This window comes from Myzus persicae, unplaced genomic scaffold, assembly GCF_001856785.1.
Source record: "Myzus persicae strain clone G006 unplaced genomic scaffold, MPER_G0061.0, whole genome shotgun sequence".
In the NCBI taxonomy this organism is placed as follows: Eukaryota; Metazoa; Arthropoda; class Insecta; order Hemiptera; family Aphididae; genus Myzus; species Myzus persicae.
Window position 1 is genome coordinate 719417 of NW_019104266.1, and position 16329 is coordinate 735745.

General features: G+C 28.1%; 1 protein-coding gene across 1 annotated transcript; it reads left to right on the forward strand.

Annotated features, from left to right (window-relative positions):
* Positions 1 to 9128: 9128 nt before the first annotated feature.
* LOC111040656 (charged multivesicular body protein 4b) lies at positions 9129 to 13513 on the forward strand. Its single transcript, XM_022324642.1, has 5 exons — positions 9129 to 9536; positions 9610 to 9787; positions 11806 to 11920; positions 13034 to 13169; positions 13248 to 13513. Exons 1-5 carry the CDS (start codon positions 9356 to 9358, stop codon positions 13307 to 13309), a joined length of 672 nt encoding a protein of 223 aa, XP_022180334.1. The 5' UTR covers positions 9129 to 9355; the 3' UTR covers positions 13310 to 13513.
* Positions 13514 to 16329: the final 2816 nt, after the last annotated feature.

Here is a 16329-nt window from a genome sequence, read left to right on the forward strand (position 1 = left end):
CTCAAATTTTTTTTCAATTGTTCGTAATTGCCAGGAGAAGGTTTTTACAAAAAAATGTTTGGAAAAACCATTTTCTTTAAATTTTTTTTTTTTTAATTTTTTTGATGATTTTTGTTTTGAGTTCCGGAATGTTTTTTTTTCGAATTGAAAAAGCTACAACAAGCTTTAGCTTATAAAATTGTTCATATGACTTAATTAATCGTTAAAATGGGGCCCCGGCCAACACCAAAAAAATGGATCAACATGGAGAAATATGTCGTGTATTGAATATTCGATATTAATATTATGTTTCACTATATAAAGTAAAGTTTAAATTTTATAAAGTGATAATTTTTTTATCGTTTTTATTCCGTTCGATTTTATTTATAGCCGTAATGTTCTCTTTACATAGAACGCAATAGCCGATAGTACAGGTTTAGGTTTTCTATATGATTATTCGAATAATTTTCCATTTTCCGTTGTTGGCGTTACCAGAAAAACTGCGCGAGTACAATTTTAGTTTATTTTATTTTATTTTGCTAATCCAACAAGACACAATCCTAGATGGTTTAGATTCACCATTGTTAGTTGCTCAAACAGAGATTTTAATATTTACGAAGAAAATATTTGTTTATATACGGATGCTATTGGTTATAGGAGAAATATAAATCTATTAGTAGAAATGGTTATTTTTTTTTGTTTATTGGTTGCCTGCAGTGGTTCATCGGGCAGATCAAGTATAAGCATGCATACGATTGAATTTTCGCACATTGCCTACCAAGGTGGCTTATATCCGAGTTGCACTTATATCCGCTCATCGGCGGGTCTGCAATTAAAATAAATATAAAACATATTATTTCAATAATACACTGCAGTAATAGGCATAATATACTGCTCGCATTATTACCTTCGAGTCTCATATAGGATTGTCATTTTTAACGAGCAACAAAGTGCACGGGATCAGCTACTATAATAAATATAAATGTTTTGGACAAAACAGAATTAAAAACCTAAAGGGCTCAACTGCCCCCTTCTCCTGCCAACATGTCATGAAGTAATGTATGGTGGTAATGAAGAACCCAAATATGGAAGAATTATTAATGGAGAAGAATGCCGATTGTCGACTAAAAAATTGGCTATTTAGTTTTCAATAAATTGTACGTGTAACCTATCACATTCATAGGACATATCACGTAGGTATTAAACAAATATTTATACATATCACTATAATATCAAACGCACATTATTATTATGATTACTAATTATTGTTATTATACGGGTGTTGTACTACTATATTATGGTGTCTGTTATTCGGATTGAATAACACATACATCTTGAGCTCGCAAATGACCGTGGGATTCGTTTTTCTTTAATCTCCAAGCACGATTAGCCACCGGGCACGTTATTTGCTTTTGCGTAACATCGGCGGTGATGCGCAAGTGGACGACCGACAGCGATTTGACGAATACTCGGCCCAAAGGTCATTAATAATTCTACTCGGGTCGGCGACGGCGGTACACAGGTACATAATATATAATATAAAACTAAGTAGGCACTGTATAAAGACATAATAATATTATATTCTTGCATCACATTTGGGTACGCGACGACACTGCAGCAACGTGCGCATTTTGTTAAAACGTATTATATTTTCTCATCGTTTATTTTAATTTTATAATAATAATAATATCAAAGTACCAATATATATATATATATTATGTACGACATATTCGTTGATGTTCAATCTATCGAGACATTATGTCTGCACCCATACTGTATCCCATATTTTATTTTTATATTGTCCTCCGGTGTCGTCAGACTATGCCGCCGTCACCACTAGCTGAGAGATGAGCAAACACACGTAATAATAATAATATTATTATTATTATGTTCGGTAATTGCTCTCATCGACAGTTGGATGCATAGTATTTTTAATCGATGGCTGTATGTGCCAATATATTAGATTTTTACGAAAATTGTCTATGTGACCCAGTGTGCCGAATTAAAACAATTGATTGAGGTAATTGGGGTGATAAAATATTTCAAACGATAAACGGAACGATAAAAATGTCAAGGCTTCTTCGTAAAAAAAAAACTTTATAATCTCATATCAAAATATTTTGTAATATATTATTAATTATTATAGCAATTACTGAAAACATTTACTAGTATACATTGTTATCATTATTTCAATTGTTTTAATCGGAAAAATACATTTGAAGTATTTTTACTATCTTTATCCGGTTTTTAAGCTTAATTTTCCTGTGGTCTAGACAACTCTCTTTATTTAATAATTCCGTTTTTTCAGATAATATGTGCATTTGATATGATAAATGGATACCACCTAAAAAATTTAGTTTCACAACTTTATCAGAAATATGGACATTTATTTTTAAGGCTGTAAAGAATTTGTAGATGATGGTGATTTTCTAAGTTTGAAAATATTAATCGATTCTTAATGTGCTTATATACCTAACCATGATTCAAATCAAATACAAATGTGGAAAGAATTTTCTCACACGTAAATAACTTATGGACTAAAGAAATGTTAAATTTGGAAATAAAAAGTTAAATTAATACTAAAAACATTTTTCACTTAAACATGGGCAAGGTTCCTTAAGTTTTTATTAGGAAATTAATCGCTATAAAAAAAGATCCATCCTTCCAACTAATATTACAATACGAGACTATAGTACTATTTAGAAATAAGTACACCATCGGCATCAACATCCCATCAGTTGTTCATAAACATATTGTTGTATAAGTTTATTTAAAATGTATTCTAAATTGTTCAAAATAAGCAAATTCATCAATTATTATTTTTTTTTTTTTGCATATGGAGCTTATAAATATAATTTATTTTTTAAGTACCTACTCAAATTTATCGACAAACTATCAATTAGTTGTAAAAAGTAAAATAGTAAAAGATATACGTATAATTTTATACACGATTTACTGTGATATTTATTTTGTAACGTTTAGTTCCTTTTAGCTATAATTACCATTTACCACATAAAACTAAAAAAATAGTTTTTTTAATTATTGAGTCTAAAAATGTTATGTTTGTTAAATCTAAACCATAAATTATATAACTATTATAAATTATAAAATAGAAAATCAATATAAAAATTAACACACTTCTTGCCAAATAATAATAAATTTACAGTAAAACTTCGATTAACCGTCACTCTCTGTTATCCGTCATCGGTCATCGCCGAAAAAAATAAATAATTAGGCGATTAGACGATTGTCAAATGCTGCGCAAGTCTTACTTCTACGTCAAATACGTAATATTGCTGCTAAAAAAGCTAGAGAATCAAAAAACTAAACTAAAATTACAGATTTTTTTTATAATATGTGTGGTATGTATGCTTATAATTTATATGTTATATGTAAGTAATTTTTTTTTTTAAGTACACACAACCTTATAATAAATGTGTGTAAATATATGTATGCACACGTTTTTTTTTTGCAAAATTTCCGTTAACCGTCTATTCGATTAACCGTCATAGCCCCGGTCCCGACAGTGACGGTTAATCGAAGTTCTACTGTATATGCCTATACAGGGTATAAATTCAGTGATGGACTATAAATTATAATGCTAGCGGCCCCCGGGATATCAGGACTTTCCCTGATGAGCCGTGGTTTGTAGTAAGCTGTTCGTACAAATATTAAATAGAGGTAATCCTATTTAAGGATGTTAAGAAAAATATTAATGTTGATATAGTTAAAAAAAATTGATGTATTAGATAGCAAACTATGTACATTTATTGCAATTTAGTATTAAATTTTTCTATTTTTATTAATTGCAAAATACAAATTATTTTGTTTAGAATAGCTAATTACTAATTTGAGGGCAACATATTCTATACAATTTCAAAATATCAATGAATTTAGACTCTAAAAATCACTAAATATACCCAGGACGAAACAATTTTGAGAGCTAGTAATATAGTTTTCCCAGACCGAATTTTTTTCAAACAGTCACAACTGCCTATATATGTTTAAATCAAGGATTTCAGGATACTTTCATCATTCATAAATTATTTGAAAGTTTTGATGCATAACATATAGACTAAATATTATCATGCATTCTTTTTGTCCCATTTTTCGAAGCTTGAAATCTATCGACTTTAATTATAAGTATATGTTAGGTAGACATTTCATTGATATTATACATTTTAAATTCAATCTGGATCAAGTTAATTTATTAATATGATATTAGATTGATGGGAAACTTTTTAAAATAATAGTAAAAATAGTAATAATTAATAAATTATCACAATATGACAAAATATTATATTTGGATAGAACATTTTTTAATTGTATAAATCATTAATTTATTTTGGAAACCTATGATTTGTAAAATTGTCCAGATTTTGTTGCGTAACACAATGCAATTTAATGATAAAAATTATAGATTGTATTATTATTTAAATCAACATTAATTTCTAAATTGTGCAATATTAGATTCCGATAATCTGATACCCTAATTCAATATTTTTAATTTTAACTTTATATGAGTATAATAAATAATATTTTTTAACCATTATTATTATTTTGTAATTTAAATTCTTACGTATAATAACATGGATTTTAAACGTTTTCTAATGTTAGGTATACTGGTATTTATTTTTAATAAGATTCTAAGCATTCTTTATTAAACTATTATAAAATTAACAGATATATTCGATTTGGATTATTACATATTATCAATGTTTACACAATTGTCATGAAATATTATAAATTTATAAATATAATAAAATATTAATTAAATTATTACAAATTATAATACCCTTTACATATAGGCAAAATACTACTTTATCTGATATTAGTGTGGTATCATGCGTTATTTAAGGCTTATCGTTAAAATAAGTAATATTTAATTGTACTATGCTAAAAAATATGGTAAACTAAGGAAGAAGCATTAAATTATTGAATTTACAGAATATTCATTAATTATTCGTAGTTAAAAAAAAAAAATACTTATATTCGACGTATATAGTTTAAATTGCCTATTATGTTGTTAAATAGTGTGGGGCACAATTTTCTGAGAGACAATTTTTTCTCTTTTACCCTCTAGAGTCAAGACAACATCACTCACTCATCTGTAAGTCATTCATTGCTAATCACTAATCAGCTTAGTGGTGTATAATGTAATGTAGATGTACCGTGATCCGATGGTTCACAGGTGACTCCACGATTATAGTTAGTAGATAGAAACGTGATCGTAGATGTTATCTACAATCGTGAATGGCACCGCCAGGCGCCAGTCCATAAATATAACCAACCCTCCAGCATATTCTGTAGAGTGTAGAGTGTACACAATAGAGTCTCCGTCTTTTCGATCCATAGACCACGGTAGTATGGTTTAGTATGAATTCTGAACAAACAAACAGTACAGAACCTGTAACAATACGTACCACAAAAATATAAATTCTATCAAAACCTGGACTAAAATCACACCATAATACTTACTAAGATCGTTATTAGAACACGGTTTTATAGGTTGTCTGCACGATTTTTTATGCGTATATATTTTTTAAATAATTATATTTATTTATTATTTGATGAATAATTTACTCAACCTGTATAAAATAGCTACGATAAGCGTAAGTTATGTTTATAGAAAATGGTTATACCTACATATAAGAAAATTGATTTGGTGAAGCCACTCACTAAGCCAGTCACTAATATTGTTTTAGATATTTTAATGAAACTGTTTTTTAAATGATTAAACTTTAGTGACATTAGGGTGGTAATTCACCTTTGTGTATTTTTAATATGCTATAACAATACTTGTAATAGCACCCAGTGTGTTGAAACATTTTAAAATTAAATAAATGAAAAAAAAAAAAAAATATGCTATAAATTATTTTAGTGAAGTTTCCATACACTATATTGAGTGATGAGTATAATGCTATCTTTTGGTAATTATCGTACAATCTCAAAAATGTAAAAATATATTTTTTTTGTAGATTTAATACAAATTTAAAACAAATTAATGTTAAACCTAATTGGTTTAAATCAAAGAATTAATAAAATTGTATTAAAAATTTAAAAATATTTTTATTTGAAATGAAAAATTTACTCCACGCCCAGCTATGTGATCTGATACCAAGTGCTTCACCAAAAGTTAACAGAAACAGTTATCAGATATCAGTCTTTTACTTATCAGTTATTAGATATGTATACAATTTAATATGTAATCTATTAGATAAATTAGATATGTAATATATAGCAAGGCTAGTCAAATCTAAGAATATGAAACGAGCCGTATACCAATCAGTAATATGGACGATGGTATGAAATATAATAGCTAAATATCGACACAAGACCTTGCTCAGTCACGTATCTAATAGCCAACCGGTAAAATACAAAACAAAACCAACTGATATTCTGAACGGGGGGGCACAGAGGTAGAGAATAGAGATCAAATAGTATAGAAAAGTTGAATCAGAGATAGATCATAATATAAATGGGTAAAAGAAAAATATAATTAAGTGTATGCTATATTTTTCTTAAAATGTTATTAAAACTCTTACTATCTATCGCTATTAATGAGTTGTTTTATAGATGGACCAAGTAATATGCTATAAGTTGTATGATATCTTTTTCTAACAATTTTGGTCCACCAGACCTCTATATGCTAACTGTCATTTTTTTCCTATAATATGACTGTTCAACACTCAAACAAGAAAAACTGGCCCGCCGAAAATGTATTCTTTTGCACATCCTCGAGTGACACCCTGTCACAATAGAACACTTGAACGTCTGGAACCGATCTCAATGACAGGGTGTCACTTGAGGATATGCAGAAACACCCCGCAGGAAACGACGCCCCTCGTGGGATTAAGTATATAAATATTTTTGATTAAAAGATTCATGTTTTTTACGTTGCTTAAGTTTAATCTCGAACGGTAAGAAACAGTTTCTAAAATTCGTAAAAACTATAGAAATACACCTATGTTATACCTATCGGCAGGGAAGTGGCGAGGCCTTGAATCCATTTGCCGTATTATTATTACTCTTTTGAAAAATATTTATAAAGTTTAAACTGTTGTACATAAGTAAGCGAGGACGTAAATTCACACACGTCTTACCGGATTAGCTATAGCCAATAACTAATCATTTATACCTGGGTAGGTTGAATTCATTTCAAAAACATTGTATTTGCATATCAATTTTCTCAAAACGATTCGTTGTTTTTGGTAAAAGTATGAACTATTTGTGTTAAATTTTCAAACTTTAGCTATACAAATTTAATATTTTATAAATGTCTGTAACTACAATTAATTGTGATTTTGTAAAAATACGAAGTTTAAATATTTAAAAATAATAATCATGCCTATATGCCTATTTTTAAAAAACTTTTATAAAAACTATGAAAAATATTATCTACATTTTTGAAATTTTTTTTAAAAAAAATAATTAAAAAATAAAAATAATTTTTTATTGACATTCTAGGAAAAAAACTAAAATTTATCAAATACTATCCAAGCGAAAACGGTCTAATATCAATGTTAGGTACCAAACAAATTTAATAAATACCCCCGATTATTGAAAAAGTACTGTGGATTTTCAATTTCGACCTCCCAAAAGTAAGTACCAATTATATCTAATTTTCTTCCAAAAACTTCCATCGAAGTTTATGATCACAGTATTTTTTCTACTAGAAAAGTTGAGAAGTTGAAAATTGTACAGACATTTTTAAATACCTCGCCTAAACGTCTGAAATTATTAGACTGAACAAAATAAAAATCAAATTGTACCTAATTAATATTCAAGCCCCTTCCCTCATCGAAAAATCCTGTGTATGACACTAAATGTGGTTCCTGACACATGTCAAACGATTACATCCCATAATTTTATGTTATACACCAGTACCTATGTTTTTCATTTTATCCTACCGAACTATTGTACTTTTAGGCGGGAGTGTAATGAACTGTAGGGAATTTGTCACCTTCGCTCTTCGCTATTGGCGCTCCACGTACCAAATACGACTATATATTTTCATTTTTTCGTTCAAGCGTCGAGAGGGAAACACAATGGCGTGATTTTTTTTATTCTGTTCGGACCATACAAGCTGAAATTATAAGTCCATTTCTGATTTCTTTATTACACTCTGTACAGCGAGAGAACACGCCGCTGACTGACAAAAATCGGTTCAACTGTAATGTAGGTACGGATTTGGACGATTTTGTTGGTAGTTTCATTTGTACTTTGCGGAAATAGAAAACATATTGTTCAATTGTTTAACCATTTAAGCATTTGATGGAACAAGAGTTTAATCCCAGGTTTATTATAGCACGGCTTTAGATAGTAAAACTTAGTATTTACTATCTAAAGCCGTGGTTTATGGATAATATATTAATATCGTAATCATGACTAAATAAAAGTCTGAGATCATAGTATACATTGTATATTTTGATCTAAGATAAATACCAAGTCCTAGACCAGTGGTTCTCAACCAGTGTGCCGTGGCACACTACTGTGCCGCGAGATCGACTAGACATGTGGCAATATTTATTGCCTTCGGCGAAGTTTCCAAAGTTGTTGTGGTTGTCAAGTGCGTGAGTGTGCCGTGAACCAAAAAAGGTTGAAAACCACTGTCCTAGACTATAAAACGCTAAGCAGCTGAAGCGTAAGTTGTCCGCAGGTAGACATATGAAATAACTAGATAGCCGACTACAGGATAATGTTGAAGTCGGACAGCCATGTGAATATGTGATGCCTACAGGGCAAAATTGCATGGTTGATAAATGATAATATACATATATTCGTAATATATAAATTATAAATATGTTTAGGTATAATATTATCTATTGAGATATTTTGTAAACATTGCCCTGTTGACACATGGCCGTACGACTTCAGCGTTCCTAATTTCATATGGGAATGTACTCGTATAATATGCAGTATTGCAGTCTGCTATATTGCTATATAGTTGTGTTATATCAAACTATCAAAGTACTGAATAATAATGGGTAGTATTATTATTATTATTAATATTACTTTGGCATTTTTTTGTACTCTTTGAAATGTTGTTACAGCGTCTTTGGTTATAGGTTATCAATTACGGTGTTTTCGTCGTCAATCATTTTGTGGATGATTTTAACAGAATAACAGATGACCACTAAATACTAAATGACAACAATAAAAATCTTTTATCATTATCTTTCGAAATTTCTTTAGTTCTTCGCTTTTGCCTTCTACGCAAATTTAGTGCGACTTATTGTTATTCGTTGGTGTTTTTGTGACTGTTGATTATTACTATTTACTTGTTGTGATTTGTATACGATATCTTTGAATTATTATGTTCATTGTATAAATAAGTTAATAACATAAATACAAATAATATTATATTGTGTACATTATGAGTTTCTTCGGTAAGCTTTTCGGTGGCAAAAAGGAAGAGAAGGGACCATCAACCGAAGATGCGATACAAAAGCTTCGATCCACTGAAGAGATGCTGATAAAGAAACAAGAATTTTTAGAAAAAAAAATTGAACAAGAAGTAGCGATAGCCAAAAAAAATGGTACAACTAATAAACGAGGTAAGTCGATGTTTTTTACGTTTTAACACACCGTATTTTAGTTGTATTGCAAATGTTTGTAATTGGTTTTCAGCTGCATTGCAAGCATTGAAGCGTAAGAAACGGTACGAACAACAATTAGCCCAAATTGATGGTACCATGTTAACTATTGAACAACAGCGGGAGGCATTAGAAGGTGCCAACACAAATACAGCAGTATTGACTACCATGAAAACTGCAGCAGATGCACTTAAATCAGCTCATCAAAACATGTAAGTTTTATTGTTATTGATGTATATTCATAAGGTTAAACCTAATATTTAATTGTTCAGTAAATTGGATTTAAAACTGAAATTATCATGGTCATATAAAGTACCTATTTAGATGATATTTATTATGTATAAATGTATATAGTATTATAGTGTATATATTTATATAAGTTCTATCATTATTCAAAGAATCCCATAACGTTGTTTCTTAACACGTTGATGCCAATATCAACACGTAATTGACACTAGTAAATAGATGCCCATGACCAGTGTCAACGTAATATTGACGTGCAGTAACCAGTTTTGTATTAAGTCTTTATTAGATGGCTATAGCAGAAAACGTTTGAAATTTCTTTCAGCCATTCGTGACCATATTGACTTAAGTAAATCTACCAATTTAACAAGTGGCGACAGGTGCCCATAGTTCAATTCATGTCGGTCACTGGCTGGCTCATATAAAATTAATGTTGACATTGAACATGTTAAGGTTCATATTAACTTATTTTAGATACAAATCATTAACAGTGAAGTTTATTAATTTAATCGTCGTCTTCACTTGCTAATTATAGAAATTTAGTTTTCCAATATTGTATGTTGTAAACATTATATGCTTTTATACATTATTTTGATATTATACCAAATGTGTTCAGTAAGGTGTTCAGTGGCGTAGTAACCAGTGTTTACTTGATACAATTTTCACCAGCTTAGAAATGCATTAGTTATGTGATATTACACATAAGTATATGCTAATTTTTACTTTTTGTGATAGGGTTTGAAATTTTGTCACCACGTCACTGAATGTATTATAAAATGTTATAGGTTCTTAAACATAATACAAAACGTTACATGTTTATCAGTTTATGTATATAACTTTAAGTAAATAAATTATTGTGAAAATGAAATTAACTTAATGAAACTAAACTCTAATTTCCATATTATTTTTATATGAATTTAATCAAAACACTCAAACATAAACTATAACAATGTATCAAATGTTGACATTCAGTTTTATTATTCTATTCTTCTATTACTGAATTATATTTAATTTAATATCTTGATAACAATTATGAGTCATAATATTTTCACTTTCAACAATTTGCTTAGTCACTACTTCACTAGTAACCGCCTAGTTGGTAACTAGTAATTTAATCTTCCAGTAATTATTTAGGATATATAAGTTTTTTTTTGAACTTCATGTCACTATAATTATTCTGTCTAAAATTCCAAAATCATATTTTTCAAATATAGGCATCCATATGTAACTAAAAAAGACAAAAATTAAAATAATTATAGGTACCTACATTTTATTAAATTTTACTTTATTATTTTCTTTGTTGAGTAGATATTTACCTATTTTATTTTTAGTTACCTTATTATTTTCCATCCATTATGTATTTAATATATTTAATTGTACAATGCCTATACTATTTTTTATGCATAAAGTATCTAAAAATTATTATAACTTTATACTTACAAATCAGTCCTCATATTAATGATACAATATATTGTAAGTTAGGTTAGGTTAGGTATTTTTTGTTATTAAACTAATTAATTGGGATTTGATATATCTCCTTAAAAACTCCCAAATAGGCAATTTAAAAAATGCACGTATAGACTAAAATTTTAAATTACAAAAAAGAGATTTTAATATTAATTTTAACAAAAAAATGTAATACTTATTTAATTATTTGAATAATCATAAGATATAAATAAGATATATTATATTGATACTGATTTTAAGATTGCGTGTCAGTAAACTTAAAATAAAAACAAATACAGAAATTTACTTTACAAATAAGAATAATTTATTGTTTGCTATAACTAATAATTAATACACATTATTATATGCAATAAAATGTTATAAATATTATATTGTAATTAATGGAATATTACCAATTTATTTCAGGCTCTTACAAAAAATATTTAGCATTAAGAAATGGTGAAATATGTAGGAAAAGTTTTCTAATATAGCTTCAATGCGGTTTGAAAATTGTTAATTAAAATTACTGATCTTGTTACAGGAATGTAGATGATGTTCACAATATGATGGATGATATAGCAGAGTCACAAGATTTGTCAAAAGAAATATCAGAAGCTATTTCAAATCCAGTTGCATTTGGAACTGATGTAGACGAGGTAAGAATAATAATTTATTTTTACAAATGTAATGTCAATATTGAATCAAATTTAAAGTTATAAATTCTTAATATTAATTATTATTTGATAAATTTTTGTTAATTTTAAATCTGTGATATAGATTTTATTTTTTCCTTCTATCGATAGTATTAGGACTCTGTTAGGTTTATACAAAAAAGTTATATAAATAATAATTAGTGATTTGTAATTACCCTGAAAACGAAAGAATAAATAATGACAGTTAAAAATATTGAAACATGAAAAATCTTTTTTGAGTAAACATCCGAGCAGATTGGTAAAAAATATGAGAATTAGTTAGCTTAGGAAACAGGAAACTAAGTCTGCTAGTAAATCATAAATTCATTTTAAATATTGTCATTGGTTCTAAATTATAACTTATAAGCATTTGGTATTTATTAATGTAAATTCCTTTTATTCAACATTTGTACTGAATTTTAAATTATTTACTCATAAATAGGTAACTAGGAAGAGGTTTTCTAGGTTTTCACATATATTTATTGGGTATGTGCTACTGAACAGGGTTTAAAAATGTGGACAATTTATTGATAGCAGAATCTGTAGAAAAAATCTACATTGTATATTAGAGTATATTTTGGTTTTGAGAATATCTAATCTATTTTTCATATTTTAGAATATATTGTATTATTTTATCATTATTGTTCATTTCTTGATTAGTGATTTTTTACCACAGAAAAAAGAATGATATAAATCATTCAATGACTGCTTGATACACCTAGATTTATTGTTTAATTCTTTTTATGATATGTAAATGGATTGGTAATCTTGTTTACTCAAGGTTCCTTTTAGACTGTGGTATGCACTGTTCGACCAATCTATTTTGATTTCACCCGATTTGAATTGAATATTAAGAGAATATTTTAAGGTTTTTACAGAGGAATCATATTTAAAAATTTTAAGAACCTAAAAATCTACTCTCTAGATTTATAACTGCTATTATGGTACAAGTAAAATTTTGTAAATATATGAAACAGATGACATTGATTATTTAATCCCTAAAATGGCTAATTGTGGTCAGTATTTATTCAATAGTTAAGTGAACAAATTATCAATAGTCTTATAATTTTTTAACAGGATGAATTACAAAAAGAATTGGAAGAGCTAGAACAAGAAGAATTGGACAAAGAGTTGTTGAATACAGGCAAGACACCTGTCCACGATTTGCCAACGCCTTCAGTTCCAACATTTGAGCCCAGTGGCCGAGGCAAAGGTATTTTTAGTGAAAAAAGTTATATACAATATACTTACCTATATACATATATATTAATGAGTTGTTTTACATTTTTAGCAAAAACTAAAGCTGAGGAAGATGATGATGAAATGAAAGAATTAGCTAATTGGGCTTCATAAAAAAAATCTTTAAAGTGACATCAAAATATTTTATGGTAAAAATGATAAGAAAAATATTTTTAAATTTATAAATGATCAGTTAATTTGCTATTACGTTATTACATAGTTACTATTTAACACGAATTTACTGTCAACATACTTATTTTTGTTTATACCATTCTTTTTTCCAAGCAAATATAAAACAAAATAATTTGCTGTTAATAATTATAGTACCCAATCTTTATATTTGATCCAATAATTATTTAATATAGTTTACCAAGCAGTGTTTTTTGAAAAAAAGAAAATAGTAAACTACATTCACATTAATCCAGCTTCTTGTATATACATACTTCCTTATTATTAATTGTGAATATACTTTTAATCAAATTCATAATTAAAATAAAACATTTTATATAGAATAGTGTGCTGTTAAATTGATTTATTATACTTTTACACCTTTTTTATAATCATAATTTAAATTAAAAATATATTAATTTTATAACTTAAATATTTATTTGATTTGATTTTATTAATGTGAAAAAATCTAAAAATCGATAAAAGTTTATATACTGCACTGCACAAAGTGCATCAATACATTCCCCTTTTTCTTAAGAAACTCGGCATAATCTCCTATTTTATTTTGGTATTTGAGTTGAAACCTAAATCATGAATTTAATAAGGTTGTAATTTTTTGGAATCACTGACTTCTATTAATTAGGTGTATTCATTTAAGTACTTATATAGTTATATTATGTATATGTTTATGTAGAGCTCAGTGTATATACTAGTAAGAACTTGATGTGTGATATCTACTATTTTTGTTTTTTTTTTTTATCACAATTTTTAAAATCATTAGAATAACTACAAACTTTTGATTGAAAATATTCAACAGATAATAATGACGTTAATTATGCCAAATAAGCAATATTATATGTCGCCTACTCCAACAAAAATCACAGTAAATACAAATTATGAGTTATAATGTATTAGTAATGAATTTAAACTAAGAAATAAATAGAGAAAAATTGGTGAACATTTAAGTTATAGTATTCATTAATATATAAGCATTCTGTGGAGTACAAATATTTTTTGTTTTTAATGATAATCTTAATACTACAGCTATTATGTTAATCACGGATCTATGCCGCGATAGTGGACATCGCATATTTAAATGTGTCTTTAAATGTATTCTATCATTTAATTATTTTACTTATTTTATTGACGCTTATTAATATGCAAAATTCATGAATTTGATAGAAAAAAGTCTGCCTTCATTCTAACCTTCAGACAAACATATTTTGCAAGTTCTATGAAGTTGTTAGCCAAATGCCAATTTCACTTTTAATTACAATGATTCGTGAATTCAGCATAACATATACCAAGGGAATCACTAAACATGCTCCCCAGCTATTAAAATGTTTGTACTGAGGATCGGTGGCATATCCGGAAATTTGTTTTGGTGGAAACACAAATTTAAATAACTCTTAACTACTTGGTCGTACAAATTTTGATTCTGACATAACATTTTTCAGAAAAATTATCCACTGAATAATTAATGGTTGAAAAGGGAGGTTTTTCATTTGAAAAACAAGTTTGTATCTCCACAGGGCACTTCTGAAAAAGTACAAAAAAATCTCAAACCTTTGAAAAACTGTATTATTGAAGGAAAACATTGGGTAAACATGGTTAGTGAATAATTATCCTGTAAATAAATATTCATTATTATATTCAATAAGTTGATGCCTTGCTGGTTACTCCAAGTACTTATGTATTATATATACCTAAATTTTTTTTAGAACCCTGACATGGGTCATTGAGGGGGGTACGGTTAGAATGTATGTTTTTACGTGGGGCAAAGATTTGTCCTCAAAAATCTGGGTGGTCATCCATCCGGAAACCAGCAGCACTGGACGATGCTTGAGCGCAAACCACCGCGCCTCACCAGACCTCATATTATATTATATTATATAGTTAATAGATGTATACCTATATGATTATTTATTATGAATAAAACTAATAGTAAGATTTGAAGTATCTATTTTATAGTTTACTAACTAATCCCGTGCACTTTGTTGACTGTTAAAAATAAAAACTAAATGAGACTCACTTGTGATAATGCGAGCAGTATATTAACAGGTAGAACCTCGCCAGGCATGGTCTATCTCCCCGATTGACTAATGGCAATCAATAAACAAAAAAAATACTAATTTCTACAAAATAAATTTATATTTCTCTTATAAGTTATAACCAAGAGCATAAACATTTATAAATCAAAATCCCTGTTTGAGCACCTCCCGAGGCTGGACCTACCAGGTCCAATTGTGAATCTAAATAGTCCAGGGTACTGCAAACACACGCAAAAATTGGTCCAGCCGATTAGGCAGCCATAAAGGACATACAGACAGATATTCATTTTTATACACTTAGATTATACTATAAAATGATTTAGATTAGCAATTTTTCAATTATTATAATTATTATACAGCTCATAATTGATGACTTATAATATTATGAATAACTATATGAAATGTGTGTGCCGTTATGTAAAATTAACCAATTGTGATGACAACCAACTCCAATGGTATATTAAGTTCAGCCAATATACATATATAATAATTATATAGTAATTTGAAATTTATTTTCACAATATCATTCATTGTACTAGTGTAGAGATGCTATACACGTATAATGACCAAGACCAATATTATGTCTAGTCACTGATAGGAATCTATTGATTTTACTTCTATCAATCTAACTATTTATCTGAATAGTGATTAATCCCATCATTATGTATGCTATTTATTTAATATGTCCAAGAAGACCGCCTGACATATTGTGGTTATTCGAAGAATCCCAGTGTTTTATGCAAATGTATTCCTATGATAATGATTATATTATTATTACTTCCATATTATTTGCAATTTCTGGTGCAACTTGCATTGTTCTTCAAATTGGTAATTTCTTATAATTAGCTTAGCTTTATATTTTAATCTTTTCACTGTTTCACTTTTAATTATCTGCAACCTGTGTAAGTGTGTAAG